This window comes from Chrysochloris asiatica, unplaced genomic scaffold (genome assembly GCF_000296735.1).
Source record: "Chrysochloris asiatica unplaced genomic scaffold, ChrAsi1.0 scaffold00049, whole genome shotgun sequence".
Lineage (NCBI taxonomy): Eukaryota > Metazoa > Chordata > Mammalia > Afrosoricida > Chrysochloridae > Chrysochloris > Chrysochloris asiatica.
Genome location: NW_006408567.1, coordinates 12,923,664 through 12,937,148, shown reverse-complemented (window position 1 = coordinate 12,937,148; position 13,485 = coordinate 12,923,664). Strand labels below are relative to the sequence as shown.

Below are 13,485 nucleotides of genomic sequence, written 5' to 3'. Positions count from 1 at the left end.
CATTGAATATATGCCACCTGAATTTAGAGACTATCTGAAGGACAAATTAGATGCATTAACAGTAATGGCCAGAGACCAGCAGAGTTGTGGATAACATCAGGAACATCAGACAGAAAGAAAATAAAAGGTCATTTAAAAACAAAAAAACTGTAAAGAAACAAAAAGTCAGAAGAGACTCTGAAACGTGCTCTTGAACACAGAGTAGTTAAAGCAAATGTTAAAAATGATGAAGGTAAAAGAACTGAATAGAAATTTTCAAAGTGAAGCTCAAGACAACAAAGAAAGTTATTATAATGAAATATGCAAAGACCTGGAGTTAGAAAACCAAAAGGGAAGAACAGAGACTCTAGTCTGGACTTGAAATATTGAAGGATTGGTGTAGCACTGTGGGATAAGCACTCGACCATAAGGTCTAAGTGAGCCATGGGGTTGGAGGTTCAAATTTCCCAGCCACTCCTCAGAAACCTTATGCAGGGTTGTTATGAGTCAGAACCAACTCAATGGCACTTAACAACAACAACTGCATGGCCAGAGATTTGAATGATGCAGAAAGCATCCAAAGAAGATGGAAAGAATACACAAAGTCATTGTACCAGTAAGAATTGGTCAACATTCAGCCATTTCAGGAGGTAGGATATGACTCAGAACCAACAGTATTGAAGGAAGAAGTCCAAACTGCACTGAAGGCCCTGGCAAAAAAACGAGGCTCCAGGAATTAACAGAATTCAAATTGAAATATTTCAATAATATGATGCAGCCCTGGAGGCACTCATACATCTGTACCAAAAATTGGAAAATGGCTACCTGGCCAGCCAATTAGATGATATCCATATCTGTGCCCATTCCAAAGAGAGGTGACCCAAAGGAATGTAGAAATCATTGAACAATATCCTTAATGTCATATGCCAGTAAAATTTTTCTGAAGATACATAAAAAATCTATTGCAGCAGTTCATTGACAGGGAGCTGACAGAAGCTAAAGTCAGATTCAGAGGGAGACATGGAACTATGGACATCATTGCACATATCAGGTGCATCTTGGCTGAAAGAAGTTTAGAAGAAAGAAGACCTTCAACTGTGTGAATCATAACAAACTATGGGTAATATTGTGAAGAATAAGTATTCCAGAACATTCAGTTGTGCTCATAAGGAAGCTGTATCTGTATGTTTGAACAGCTACTGAATGGTAAACAATCAGGAAAGGTGTGTGTCAGGGGTATGATCTGTCATGCTACTTATTCAATATGTATGCTGAGCAAATAATCTGAGAATATGAAGAAGAGCATGGCGTCAGGATTGGAGGAAGACTCATTAACAACCTACAATCTGCAGATGATACAACCTTGCTTGCTGAAAGCTAAAAGAACTTGAGGCATTTACTGATGAAGAATACAGCCTTCTGTATAAATTACAACTTAACATAAAACAAAAACTTTACAACTAGACCATAAGCAACATCATAAAGTTGTCAAGGATTTCACTTTACTTGAATCAACAATCAACACCCAAAAGAGCAGCTATCAAGAGATTAAATGTCCCATTGCACTGGTAAAATTTGAAGCAAAAAACCTTTTTAAAGTGATGAAAAGCAAAGATGTCATATTGAGGACTAAAATTCGACTGACTCAAGCCACGGTGTTTTCAACGGCCTCATATGCATGTGAAAGCTGGACAGTGAATAAGAAAGACTGATGAGGAATTGATGTGTGTGAGTTATAGTGATGCAAAATATGATGAACATACTATGGGATGCCAGTAGAACAAACAAATCTGTCTTGGAAGAAGTATAGCCAGAATATTCCTTAGAAGCCAGGAAAGTGAAATGTCATCTCATTTTTTTAGGACATGTTATCAGGAGGGATCAGTCAAAACTGCCTTGATAGCTTGTAACAACAGCAACAACATATGGATATACCATATTTTATCTATCCATTCATCCATTGTGGAACATTTAAGATGTTTCCACATTTTGAGTATTATGAATTGTGTTGCAATGAACATTGGTGAGGAGGACATAGGACCAGTCACTGTCTTGTTCTGTTGTCCATAAGGTCGCTGAGAATTCTAACTGACTTGGCAGAACTCAACAACAATGGAGATGATTTCTCAGATTTGGGAAGCCAGCAGTTATTGATAGAGTGTTGCCAAGAGGACTATACAATTTTTAGAAAACCTTGTGAATTGGTCAACATCTTTTGGTTGCCATTGATTCTATTCATGTTAATATTAAGAAATCTGCATTCCGTTTATTTGTATCTCTGGCTGGTTTATCTCTGTTCATCTTTTTATTTTAACATTGTTGAGCAGCTTTGTTAACTGAATGCCCTTATAGAGGTCATCTTGTTTTCAGATTTGTTTTTCTTAATTAAATGCTTACTTTGCCTTTTTTATCATCTCAGTGTGTGTGTGTATGTGTGTGTGTGTTTCTCTTTCTGGTAATTTTGAAGATTATGATCTGTTTTAAATCTTTCAGTGGGAAAAAGAGATTATTTCTTGATTTTTATCAACTCTAGATGTCTGCTAACTCCTGATTATGACAAATGATGAAATAAGTATCTACACATCTTAATATTTACACATTTTCACATTTCTTCTCCATTATCACCCTTCCATTTTATGTAGTAATATCCACAATTAATATTTTACATTCAGTTCAGTAACTATAGGATCCTACTATTATTTTGTCTTAGTGCTAGTTTTAGATTTAAATGGAGTCCTGGTGTGGTGGTGTGGGTTAATGTGCTAGACTTGAACCTCAGGTAGGCAGTTCAAATTCACCAGCTGCTCCTCAGAAACCCTATATGGGTCACTATGGTTCAGAACTGACTCAATGGCACTTAACAACAACAACATGTTCATCACAGGATTCCTTGGGTGAGCCATGCATGGCTGCTAACCAAAAGCTGGAGGTTCACATCCATCTTAGAGATGTCTTGGACGAAAGTCCTGGAGATCTAAAACAAATCAGACCTTGAAAACCTAGGGAGCACAGTTCTACTCTGACACTCATGGGGTCACTATGAGTCAGAATCAACTCAATGACATCTGGTTCGGTTTGGGGTTTATGTTTATCATCCTCCCTTTTATACTGCCCAGTGTCTCTGTCCCTAGAATCTTTATTTTGATTCTCATTTCTTATTTTATCACACAAAAAGGACTCAGGGGTGCTTCTTTCATTAAGACCAGAAGTCTAGGTAAAACCCACCCTTTAGGTAGATATGAAATTCTTAGGTTTCACATTCTTTAATTCCCTTTAGATCATAAACCACTGTTTTCTGGTTTTTAATGGAGACATAAAGATGGATCGGGCCAGGCTGAATTTCTTCCCTGTGTGCATGATTGTGTTAATTGTGCTGTTATTACTATTATTATTATTATTGCCTAGATACTTTTAAAAAGTACTTTTAACCTCAAGAGTCAGCAATTTGTTGTTGTTAAGTGCTGTCACGTCAGTTCTGTTTAATACCGACTCTGTATAGAGTTTCGGGACTCCTGGTGTGGTGCTGTGAATTAATACACTGGATTGTAAAGTCAGTTTGAACTGCAGGGTCAGCGGTTCAAGCTCACCAGCCACTCCTCAGAAACCCTACACAGGGTTGCTATGGTTCGGAACTGACTCAACAGCTCTTAACAACAATAGGGTTTCTAAGGAGTAGCTAGTGGGTTTGAACCACCAATTTTTCTATTAGCAGTCCAGTGCTTATCCTAAGGAGCTAGAGATGACTTAATGTGAATTGTTCTAGGGCAGTATTTTCCTTAACAGGGTACATGCATTTAAGCTGAAAGTTCGGGTCGTCCTTAAGTTCAAGTTCATTTTCCCTTTGAACCTTTTTTATCCTTTCTTGCTCTCCTGTTCCTGATTATGTGTGAATATGTCTGGTATCTCTCTAATCATTTTTATCTCTTGGTTCTTTTCCATTTTGATTTTGGCCTATTCTCTGAATGCCTAACTAATTTCTGCAATGCTTCTTCTGTTTCTAATTTTATTTCTGCATTATTTTGTCTTAAATCTTTTGGGGGCCTCTTAAGTCAGAATCAACTCAACAACACCACCAATATCTTTTTTTTTTTTTTTACCCCTTGATTTCTGCCAATCTTATTTCTACCTCATGTGTGTGCTATTATCCTTTCTGACATCTTGTCTTTGAGCTTTTACTCAAAAGGTCCATGTTCTCTTTCATTTCTTTGAGGCTTCAGAGAAGCATCAGTCTGAAATGCTCTTTTTTATTCATCAGATATGCATTTCTGATCTGCCTCTTGCTTTTTAGTTCCTTTCTTTGATGCTTTTTCCCCTCCCTTTTTTTCATCATCTCTGACAACATAAAGGTCCCACATAGATTCTCTCTGGTTTTTAACAACAAGTTGTCATTGAGTAGATTCTGACTCATGGGGACCCAGATGCATCAGAGTAGGACTGTGCTCCATGGGGCTTTCAATGGCTGAGTTCTTAATAAGTAAGCTTTTCTGTGAGGCATCTCTGAGTAACTTGAATCTCCAACCCTTCAGTCAGCAGCCAAGGGTTCTCACCATTTACAACACACAGGACTATAATGTAGAGCTACTGAAACTATCATTTGCTTTAAAACGGTGTGGTGGTGGTGGTTATGTGCTATGGAGTCAGTTTTGACTCATAGCGACCCTGTACAGGGTTTCCGAGGCTGTAAATCTTTATGGGAGCAGAAAGTCTCATCTTTCTCCTGCGGAACAGCTGGTAGTTTTGAACTGCTGACCGTGAGGTTATCAGCCCGATTCGTAACCACTACGCTACCAGAGCTCCTTTAAATGGCATAGGAAGTCTTTAAAAGAGTGAGGTGGAGCAGTTGCCACATCAATTTAAATAGTTAGCTTTAAATCATCAAACTGTTCTACACTCTGTCCCAGAACATTTCTGTGTTCCCAGCATCCTCCACTCAGAGGTTCACAGATTAGATAGGAAGTCACCGTCGTTAATACAATCCCTCTTCTACCTAGCTCAGGGTTTGCTTCATTTCTCTGCTCACAGCAGGAACAACCCATTACCATTATGTCAAAGCTGACTCACAGCTACCTTCTGGACAGAGTAGAAGTGCACCGCAGGGTTTCCAAGCCTGTAAAACTTTTGGAAGGCAGATGACCTCATCTTTCTCCCGAGGAGTGGCTGGTGGGTCTGAACTGCCATCCTTTCAGTTAGCAGCCTAGTGCTTAACCCAGTGCACCACCAGAGCTCACAGCCAGCTGTAAAGTAGAATGTCATTTCCCCTTTCTCTTCCCATGCTACATCCCTTCCAAGATGGCTCCTCTGTCTGGTTCCTCCTTCCTAAAGAACTCAGATCAAAAGAACATTCTAGTGATGTTCTTTGCCTCAGGTTCACGCTATGCCCTATTCCTTGAACGCTCAATTTGAGGTTGGATGTTTCAGGAAGATGCTATGCTTTTAGTGAAATCTGAATCTTGCAAAGGATATGGAGAGCTAGGCCCTAGCTCTGTGCCCCCCCCCCCCCCCCACCACTGGATTTCATGGAAGGAGAAGCTTCCATCTGCTTTTTTCCATATCGTTTGTTTTGTTTTGTTTTGCTTGGGCTCAGGAAGACGAATAATGCAAAAAATCTCTTTGCTCTCTCATCTTTTACCATAAACGCCTTTAGACTGATTTTCATTTCCTTTCAGAAATACTCCATGGAAGATAATGAAACTGTGTGGCATTTTGAGTACTCAATGGCTTTGAAGGGTTTGTTACTAGTTCTTTGGAGTCAGGAATGACTTTAATTTACTCTGAAGTTAACCACTCTACTGAAATTTAAACATCTGATTTTATAGGAGCTAGACAGGTGGCAACAATTGTGAGGTTGGCTCAGGATCGGGCAGTGTTTCGTTCTGTTGTGCATAGGGTCGCTATGAATCGGTACTGACTCGGTGGCACCTAACAACAACAGACAGGTGGCAATTAATGTTGAATTGCCAAGGCATATCTCTTTCCCTTCACCAATTTCCAATCACTTTGCAATGTTATGTTGTCGTTGCTGCTGCTGCCATGTGCCATCAAGATGGTTCTGTCTCATAGCAACCCTATATAGGGTTTCTGAGGCTGTACATTTTTATCGGAGCAGAAAGCCTCATCTTTCTCTGACGGAGCTGCTGGTAGATTCAAACTGCTGACCTTATGGTTAGAAGCCAAATCAATGCTTAACCCACTGAATCACTTGTTGTTAAGTGCCATCAAGTTGGTTCTGACTCACAACGATCCTGTATAGAGTTTCCAAGGGGAAACTGGTGAGTTTGAACTGCCAACCTTGCCTTGTGGTTCAAATCAACCTGGAAGTCCACTGCTTTATTCCACAACCACAACAGTTGCCATTGAGTTGACTCTGACTCATGGAGAGCCCATGTATTTCATAGTATAACTGTGCTTCATGGGTGGGACAAAACACTGGACTGCAAGGTTGGTTTGAACCGCAGGGTTGGCAGTTCAAATTCACCAATCCCTCCTTGGAAATCCTATAAAAGGTTGCTATGAGTTGGAACCGACTAGATGGCACTGAACAACAACAAATCTTTTGGAGGTAGATCGCTGCGCCTTTTTTCCAAGATATCTCTATGTAGATTTTAACCACTAATCTCCCAGTTAGTAGTCAAGAGATTAACTGTTAGTGCCACCAGGGATCCTACTCTAGTCATAACCAATCAAACCAAATCAAAAGCCACTAAGTCGATTCTGACTCATAGCAATCTATAGAGGGTTTCAGAGACTGTGAATCTTTATAGGAACAGACAGCCTCATCTTTTTCCTATGGAGTGGCTGGTGGGTTTGAACTGCATTCACTAAAAATGGCTAAGGGGTAGTGGTGGCTCAGTGGTGGGATTCTTGCCTTCCATGAGGGAGACCCAAGTTCGATTCCCAGCCCCTGCCCTTGCATAGCCACCATGCATCTGCCAGTGGAGGCTGACAGGTTTAGAGGCGCTTCCATACTAAGATGGACTAGGAAGAAAACCTTACGGAGTCTGTAATGGGTTTTGTGTCAACTTGGCTAAATCTGGATTTCCAGATGTTTAACAATTGAGATGTGCTTATTTCCATGGTGATAAGACTAATACGGGCATAGTTAACTCTATGATGAGTGGCGATGAACAACCAATTAACTGAAGGGATGTTTCCTTGGGGGCGTGGCCTGCTCTCAATACAATAGACTCATAGAAGTGACTCACTCTCTCTTCTGATGGGGATCTGGGACTCTACAATTTTAAGCCATTTCTTTGACAATAAACTCTCTGTGTATGTACATACATATGTTTCACTGGGTTTGTTCCTCTAGAAAACTTGACTAAGAGTTCTGTCCCATTGTGCATGGGGTCACTATAATTTGGGGACTGGTTCAATGGTAGCCAGTAACAACCACCACAACAATAGTGATTCAATCAAAGCACATCTACATAAATTTCCTGTTGGAAAATGCCTCCCAATGTTAGCAGGGGTTGAGATGTTTTCATTAAAGTTTAAATGCCGGGCACTAGCCGAGTTACTGAAGACAGCTAATGTTTGAGGGATCAGCAACATCTTTAAGGTTTGTATTTCAAGGTGGTAGACCTGGTAGCCCTCAAGTCTATCTTCCATAACGGCAAAGAGAGAAGAAAGAAGTTCAAGGGGGAAAGGATTGGAAGGGAAAGAAAGGAAAAGCAAAATTCAGGAAGAGAAAGGTACAGTGTGGAGTTACCAGGGACAACTGGGAACCCCTCAGATTATCAACATCACAGGTTGTGTGAACATAGTTTATCATTTCTAAATGCCCATAAAATTTGTTATCACAACACAGGATCCTAAACTTGTATTTCCTTATGCTTTTATACCCCATCTCCGCTGCCCTTTACCTAATTATGGACGTGGTAGGATTTTAATAAAGACTGTGAGAAGCCAGTTCTGGGGCATCTGGGGCTACCGAGGGGCAAGAACCTAGCAAGAGTGTTAGTAATAAGAAGACTGGATTAGCCTGGGTACGAAACCATCTGCCTTGGAATCTAGGCATTACTTCCAGAAATTTTGATTTAGGACAAAGGATAGATCAAAGGGGATCACATTTCTAAAAAATCTCCCCTATGCAATTCTTCTTCCCACTAACATTGGAGGACCATTGATCTGTTGCTAGTTGCCACCAAGTTGACTCTTATCATAGAGAGTGCATGAACCACAGAACTAAATACTGCCCAGTCTTGTGCCATGTTCTCCATCGTGGCACGCCCAAGTCCATTGTTGAAGTCACGGTGCATTTTGAGTGCCTCCTAACCCAGGCATCCATCTTCCATCTTCAGGCAATATAGTAGTGTGACCAATAGGGTTTTCATTAGCTAATTTTCAGAAGTAGATCGACTCTCTTAGTCTGGAGGCTCCACTAATATTTGTCCACTGTAGATGACTTTCTGATGTCTGTCTTACTGATCGCATAGTTTCCAGCATCGTAGCAACATTGAAGCTACCAGAGTATGACAAATTGACACACAGGTGTCAGGCAGGAGGCTAAGAAATCCAATATCTAGAAAGACAGCGCACCAAGTCTGTCAGAGACGCAAACATGTATGTGTCAGCTGCTCCTTCGCTGTGAAGAAATGCTGTTAAGAATGACAGGACACATCTTCTTTAGAAAGAGCTATTGTTGTTAGGTGCCATCGAGTCAGTACTGACTCATCAAGACCCTAAGCACAACAGAACAAAGCACTGCCTGGTCCTGCACCAACCTCAAAATTATTGCTACATTTGAGCACATCACTGCTGCCACTGTGCCAATCCATCTTGTTGGAGAGCCCTCCTCTTCTTCCCCAACCCTCCAGATATCCCATATGCATATCCCAAAACTCAAGCACAAATGATAGCGTTCACATGTTTAGCCACCCAGATTCATCTCCACACCTCCAGCATTGCATACCAGATATGAATAATATAAAAGGGCATTGTGGAACTGTAGGATAAGCACTAGACTGCTAATCACAAGGTCGACAGTTGAAACCCATCAACCATTCCACAGGAAAAAGATGAGGTTTTCTGCTCCGGTAATAATTTAGTCTCAGGTAAAGTTGCTATGAGTCAGAGTTGACTCCATGGCATCTTACAATAATAACAATGACAACCAATGCACTTCCTCAAGGTGCTTTTCCATAACTTTGCTTGAGGCTGGAGAAGGAGTGTGGTGGCTTGGAAAGAGAAGCAGAAGAGATGGAGAGACTGGAGCCAAATTCTCAGGCATGTCTTTAAAAAACCTGAAACCTTTCCCTCTATGTATCTGAAACTTGGGCCTCTGGCTTGGTTGCCACAAACAGAAACAAGTGAGCGTTTTTCATGCAAGAGTCCACATTTTAGATTGTTCAAATGTTTGGCTGAGACCCAAGTCAAAACAAAACCAAACAAAGCCCCATTCTTGCGCTCAGCACACACTAGGAGGAAAGGCCCACCTTAATAATATGAAGCTTGGGTAGGAGGTTACAGTCTGCTAAGGTGAGCTCATTCCCATCCAGAAACTTCCTCCCAGACACAGCGATGTCCTCGGTATTGTAGGTATCTATTTCATCAGGCAGAGGGTTAGTTAGGTAATTGTCCAGCCTCTTGAGTGCCTTTAGCAGGTTTTTTTCATAAACTGAAATAGAAAAGCAAAAATGTCCCAAGCCATGCCATGCAAATTAGCATCCTGTTTCTTTCCATGTAGAGGAAGGTGTTAGGGCTCCTTTCTAATTGAGATGTGGGCAGGGGTGCTGGGAGGGCGGGATGTGGATTTAGAGGCTCTGAATGAAGGGTCCACCCTTCAATGGAAAGTAATTCTGATATCTATACATCATTACTGCTTCTAGAACGCATTTGCTGATTCAAAAATATTTCTTGAAAATCTAATATGATTCTGTTAGTGCAGGTGGGAGTACCTGAATGACCATCATGTTTCCCCTAAAAATATCGTTTCCTGGGTTCTTATTCTTCAGAAGAGGCATTCAGCCTCCTGAGAGCCATGTGCAGATCCAACATTGGAAATGCTTTTTTTTTTTTTTTTTCTTTCTTATTTCTAACTATTTCTTTTTTAAACAAGAAAAAACAATTTCCGTCAAGTCCACTCTGACACACGGAGACCCTCTGGGTGTCAGAGTAGAACAGTAGTCTGTAGGGTCTTCAGTGGTTGATTTTTGGAAGTAGATCACCAGGCCTTTCTTCCAACGTGCCTCTGAGTGGACTTGAACCTCCAGCCTTTTAATTAGCAGCAGGGCACTGAGTACATGCATTCTTTAAGAATTGTCAGTTGGATTCTCCCTTGTATGGCCCCTTTTGTACCACACAGGAACTCATAATACCCCTCTCCACCCTACATGAAATGAGTCAGAATTTCCAATATCTTATAAGAAGTCACATTAAAGGCCAAGTGGAAATCCCTTTTGAAAACAGAAAACAGGATGATGGGGTGGTACTCACTGTCATTTGTGTCCTTTTTGGTGTTTTTTATAAATGCAGAGAATTTGGCAAACACATCATTTCCTGCAGAGTTAGATTCAGGGTGTTGGGTCCCCAGCTTAGGGTACCTAGAAAAGTTCAAATGTGGAGTATTACAGACAAGCAGTCTTTGAGCTGTGATGATACAGCCAGCAGGGAGAAAAAGTCTCATGGAGAAGACCTGGGTTCAAATTCCAGCCAGGGCAACTCATGTGTAGGAACCACCTGTTTGTCAGTGGAGACTTGATACTGAAGAAGTTCAAGCAGAGCTTTGAGACTAAGTCAATCTAGAAAGAAAGGCCTAGTGATTTACTGCTGAAAATCCACCAATGACAACAGTATGCAACACAATAGTCCAGTCCTACTTTGCATGGGGTTGCCATGAGTTGGGGACCGACTTGACAGACGCCAACAACAGTATAAAAATGAAACCTTTCACTTGAATGTTTTCCTAGACTGTTTTATCTTCCAAATTTAGGAGTAATCTATAAGGGAAGATTCTAGGTCATGAATTTTTATCCTGTAATGACCATCCTGCAAAACTGGTCTCCCTTTCCTCCCTGCTAAAATGAAGCTGATGTCCTAGAGAGGTTCCTTTCAGGTCTACACCCCATGATGCCTCCTAACATACCCTCTAGCTTTCAGCACTGCATCTCAAATCACTAAACCGAGTTGTCATGGAATTAATTCTGACTCATGGCCATCAAATGTGTGCCAAAGTAGAGCTGCCCTTGAGGCTTTTCAGCGACTGATTTCGCAGAAGTAGACCACCAGTCCTTTCTTCTGAGATGCCTCTGAGTGGACTTGAACATCCAACCTCTTGGTTAGCAGCAGAGCATGTTAACCATTAGCTCTGCTTAGGGACTCTAGTGTAACTAAGAAATGGCTAATCTACAGAACACTGAGCCACCGCCTCCTCCCTTCCTGCCATCAAACTCGAATTGCCAAACTGTTGATGCAGAGTAAAGAAATCCAGGCCACCTTAATTGAAGTTGCCTAATCTTACACTGTGTTTTCTGTGGTTCACCACTAATGTGGCTAAGGAAGTCAGTGCATGAGCCCCAGGAAACATAACACACAAAACTCTAGAATTGCCTTTTTAGATAAAAAGTGACAAGCAAGTTGTGAACACTGGTTTTAGGTGGCCTACCTCGGGGGAGCTAATTTCTCCTCTAAGAACTCCTCGATCTTATTCACATCTGTCTTGACTTCACCATCAAAAGTCATAAAAGGAGGGTTGGTTCCAGGGGCCAGGTTCTGCAAGTCCTCCGGCTTCCTGGGTGGGTGTAAAAAGCAGAGTTTGTGGGAAGGGGCTGGCATTTGGATTCATTTCTAATGCTTAGCCTTGTCCTCCCAATTTAAAAGAAAGAACCCTTGAGAATTTCAAAGTAGATTGTGGGTTTACAAAATGTTTTACTGGAGATGAAAGTAAAAGCATTTATGAACAAATTACAGGCTGGGTTCTCCTCTGTGTGGGACACAGCGGTGAAGGTGGTGCTTCCTAGAGCTCTCAGCTGGGAGAGATGCTCAGTTAGGCTTCAGAGACATGTGTGGTTAACTGGGAGAGCAGCTTCCTTGTGATGTTTCCAGCTCCTCCCACTGGCAGATTACACCCCATCCCATTCTGCAGTGATGCTATGGGTCCACATGTTCCTGACCAAAATAGACATCATCCATGGTGTATGTAGCCTATGGGCCCTAAGAATGTGTGTTTATGAGTGTGTAGTGTATGTGTGTTAGCATGTATGAATTTAGTATGTGCACAGGCACATGTACCTGTACATATGTGGGGGGTGTGTGTGTGTGCATGCAGTGTGTATTCGTGTGTGTATGTGTATATGTGGGGTGGTTGGATATGAGGTGTGTGGATATATTGTAAATGTGTGCCTGAAACTAGGTACAGTCAGTTCAATACTTTGTCTTACCTTTTCAAGTCCACTGTGGTGACATTAAATATAACTCCCTTTAACCACAGAATCATAAATAGACGCTGAGAAAATGGGCAATTTCCAATACTCTCACCATCATAACCAGCCTACAAATTGAAAAAAATAAAAAATTTTAAATCTGAGTCACTCTTTTAATGATAAATGCCAGATCCCAAAATGCACACAAAATTATCACACATTTTGATGAATATACTAAATATACAGTTGAGGCCAATTTACTTGGTCTTTAAGGAGTCTGGGTATCACAGTGATTAAGTGCTCAGCTACTAACCGAAAGGTCAGTGGTTCGACCCCACCAACCGTTCCACGGGAGAAAGATATAGCAGTCTACTTTAGTAAAGATTACAGCCTTGGCGATCCCTACTCTGTCATATAGGTTTATGTACAAGTTGGAGGTGGGTGTGGGCCGAGGTGATGTTGGGGAACGGATGGGTGAGCAGACATACACATTGTGATGAACATTTTCATCCTTCCTTCTACACCACATCACCACTTCCTGCCTCTCTGAATAGATGGGCCTCTGAGTAGCAAGAAAAGACTCCTCTGCTTACCAAAGGGGTGGGAGGGAGAAAAATTGTTCATTCCCTCCCTTTATCTCTTGATCTTCTCCAGAAGCAACATACCTCTCTTTCCAGGGCGATCTTGCTTTAAAACCGACTAGCAGGCTCTCACAACAAGACCTCATGTCTAATTGTTGTTGTTAAATGCTGTTGAGTCAGTGCCAACTCATAGCAACCCAGTAAAGGGTTTCCGAGGAGCAGGTGGTGGTTTTGAAGCGCCAACGTTGTGGTTAACAGTTCAGTGCTTATCCTACAGCACCACACCAAGACTCCCCATGTTTAATACTCATGCAATAATGCTCATCTACAGAAGAAAGGATTGAATTATATGAGCTTTAAGATCCTTGGGCACACAGTGAAGGAGGCTTCCTGCGGAGCCTCTGCAATACATAAGACTATAAGTGGAAGCGTGAACCACATCCAGATCTCCAGAGATGGGAAATTCCCACTTGAAAGGACAAGCAGACCAACCTGGAGTGGCTAGAACAGAAGATAACTTCTTGAAAGAAAGACCTACAGGAAAAATATAAAACAACATAGGCAGA

General features: G+C 41.4%; 1 protein-coding gene across 1 annotated transcript in view; it reads right to left on the bottom strand.

Moving 5' to 3' along the window:
- Positions 1-13,485, bottom strand: part of CLIC6 (chloride intracellular channel 6) — a 26,109-nt gene that overhangs the window by 6,195 nt on the left and 6,429 nt on the right. Inside the window, exons 2-5 of the mRNA XM_006862558.1 lie at positions 12,357-12,466; positions 11,582-11,707; positions 10,414-10,520; positions 9,414-9,595 (exon numbers count right to left, since the gene is read on the bottom strand). Coding sequence (XP_006862620.1) covers positions 9,414-9,595; positions 10,414-10,520; positions 11,582-11,707; positions 12,357-12,412 — 471 coding nt within the window. The 5' untranslated portion in view covers positions 12,413-12,466. The remainder of the gene's footprint in view (positions 1-9,413; positions 9,596-10,413; positions 10,521-11,581; positions 11,708-12,356; positions 12,467-13,485) is intronic.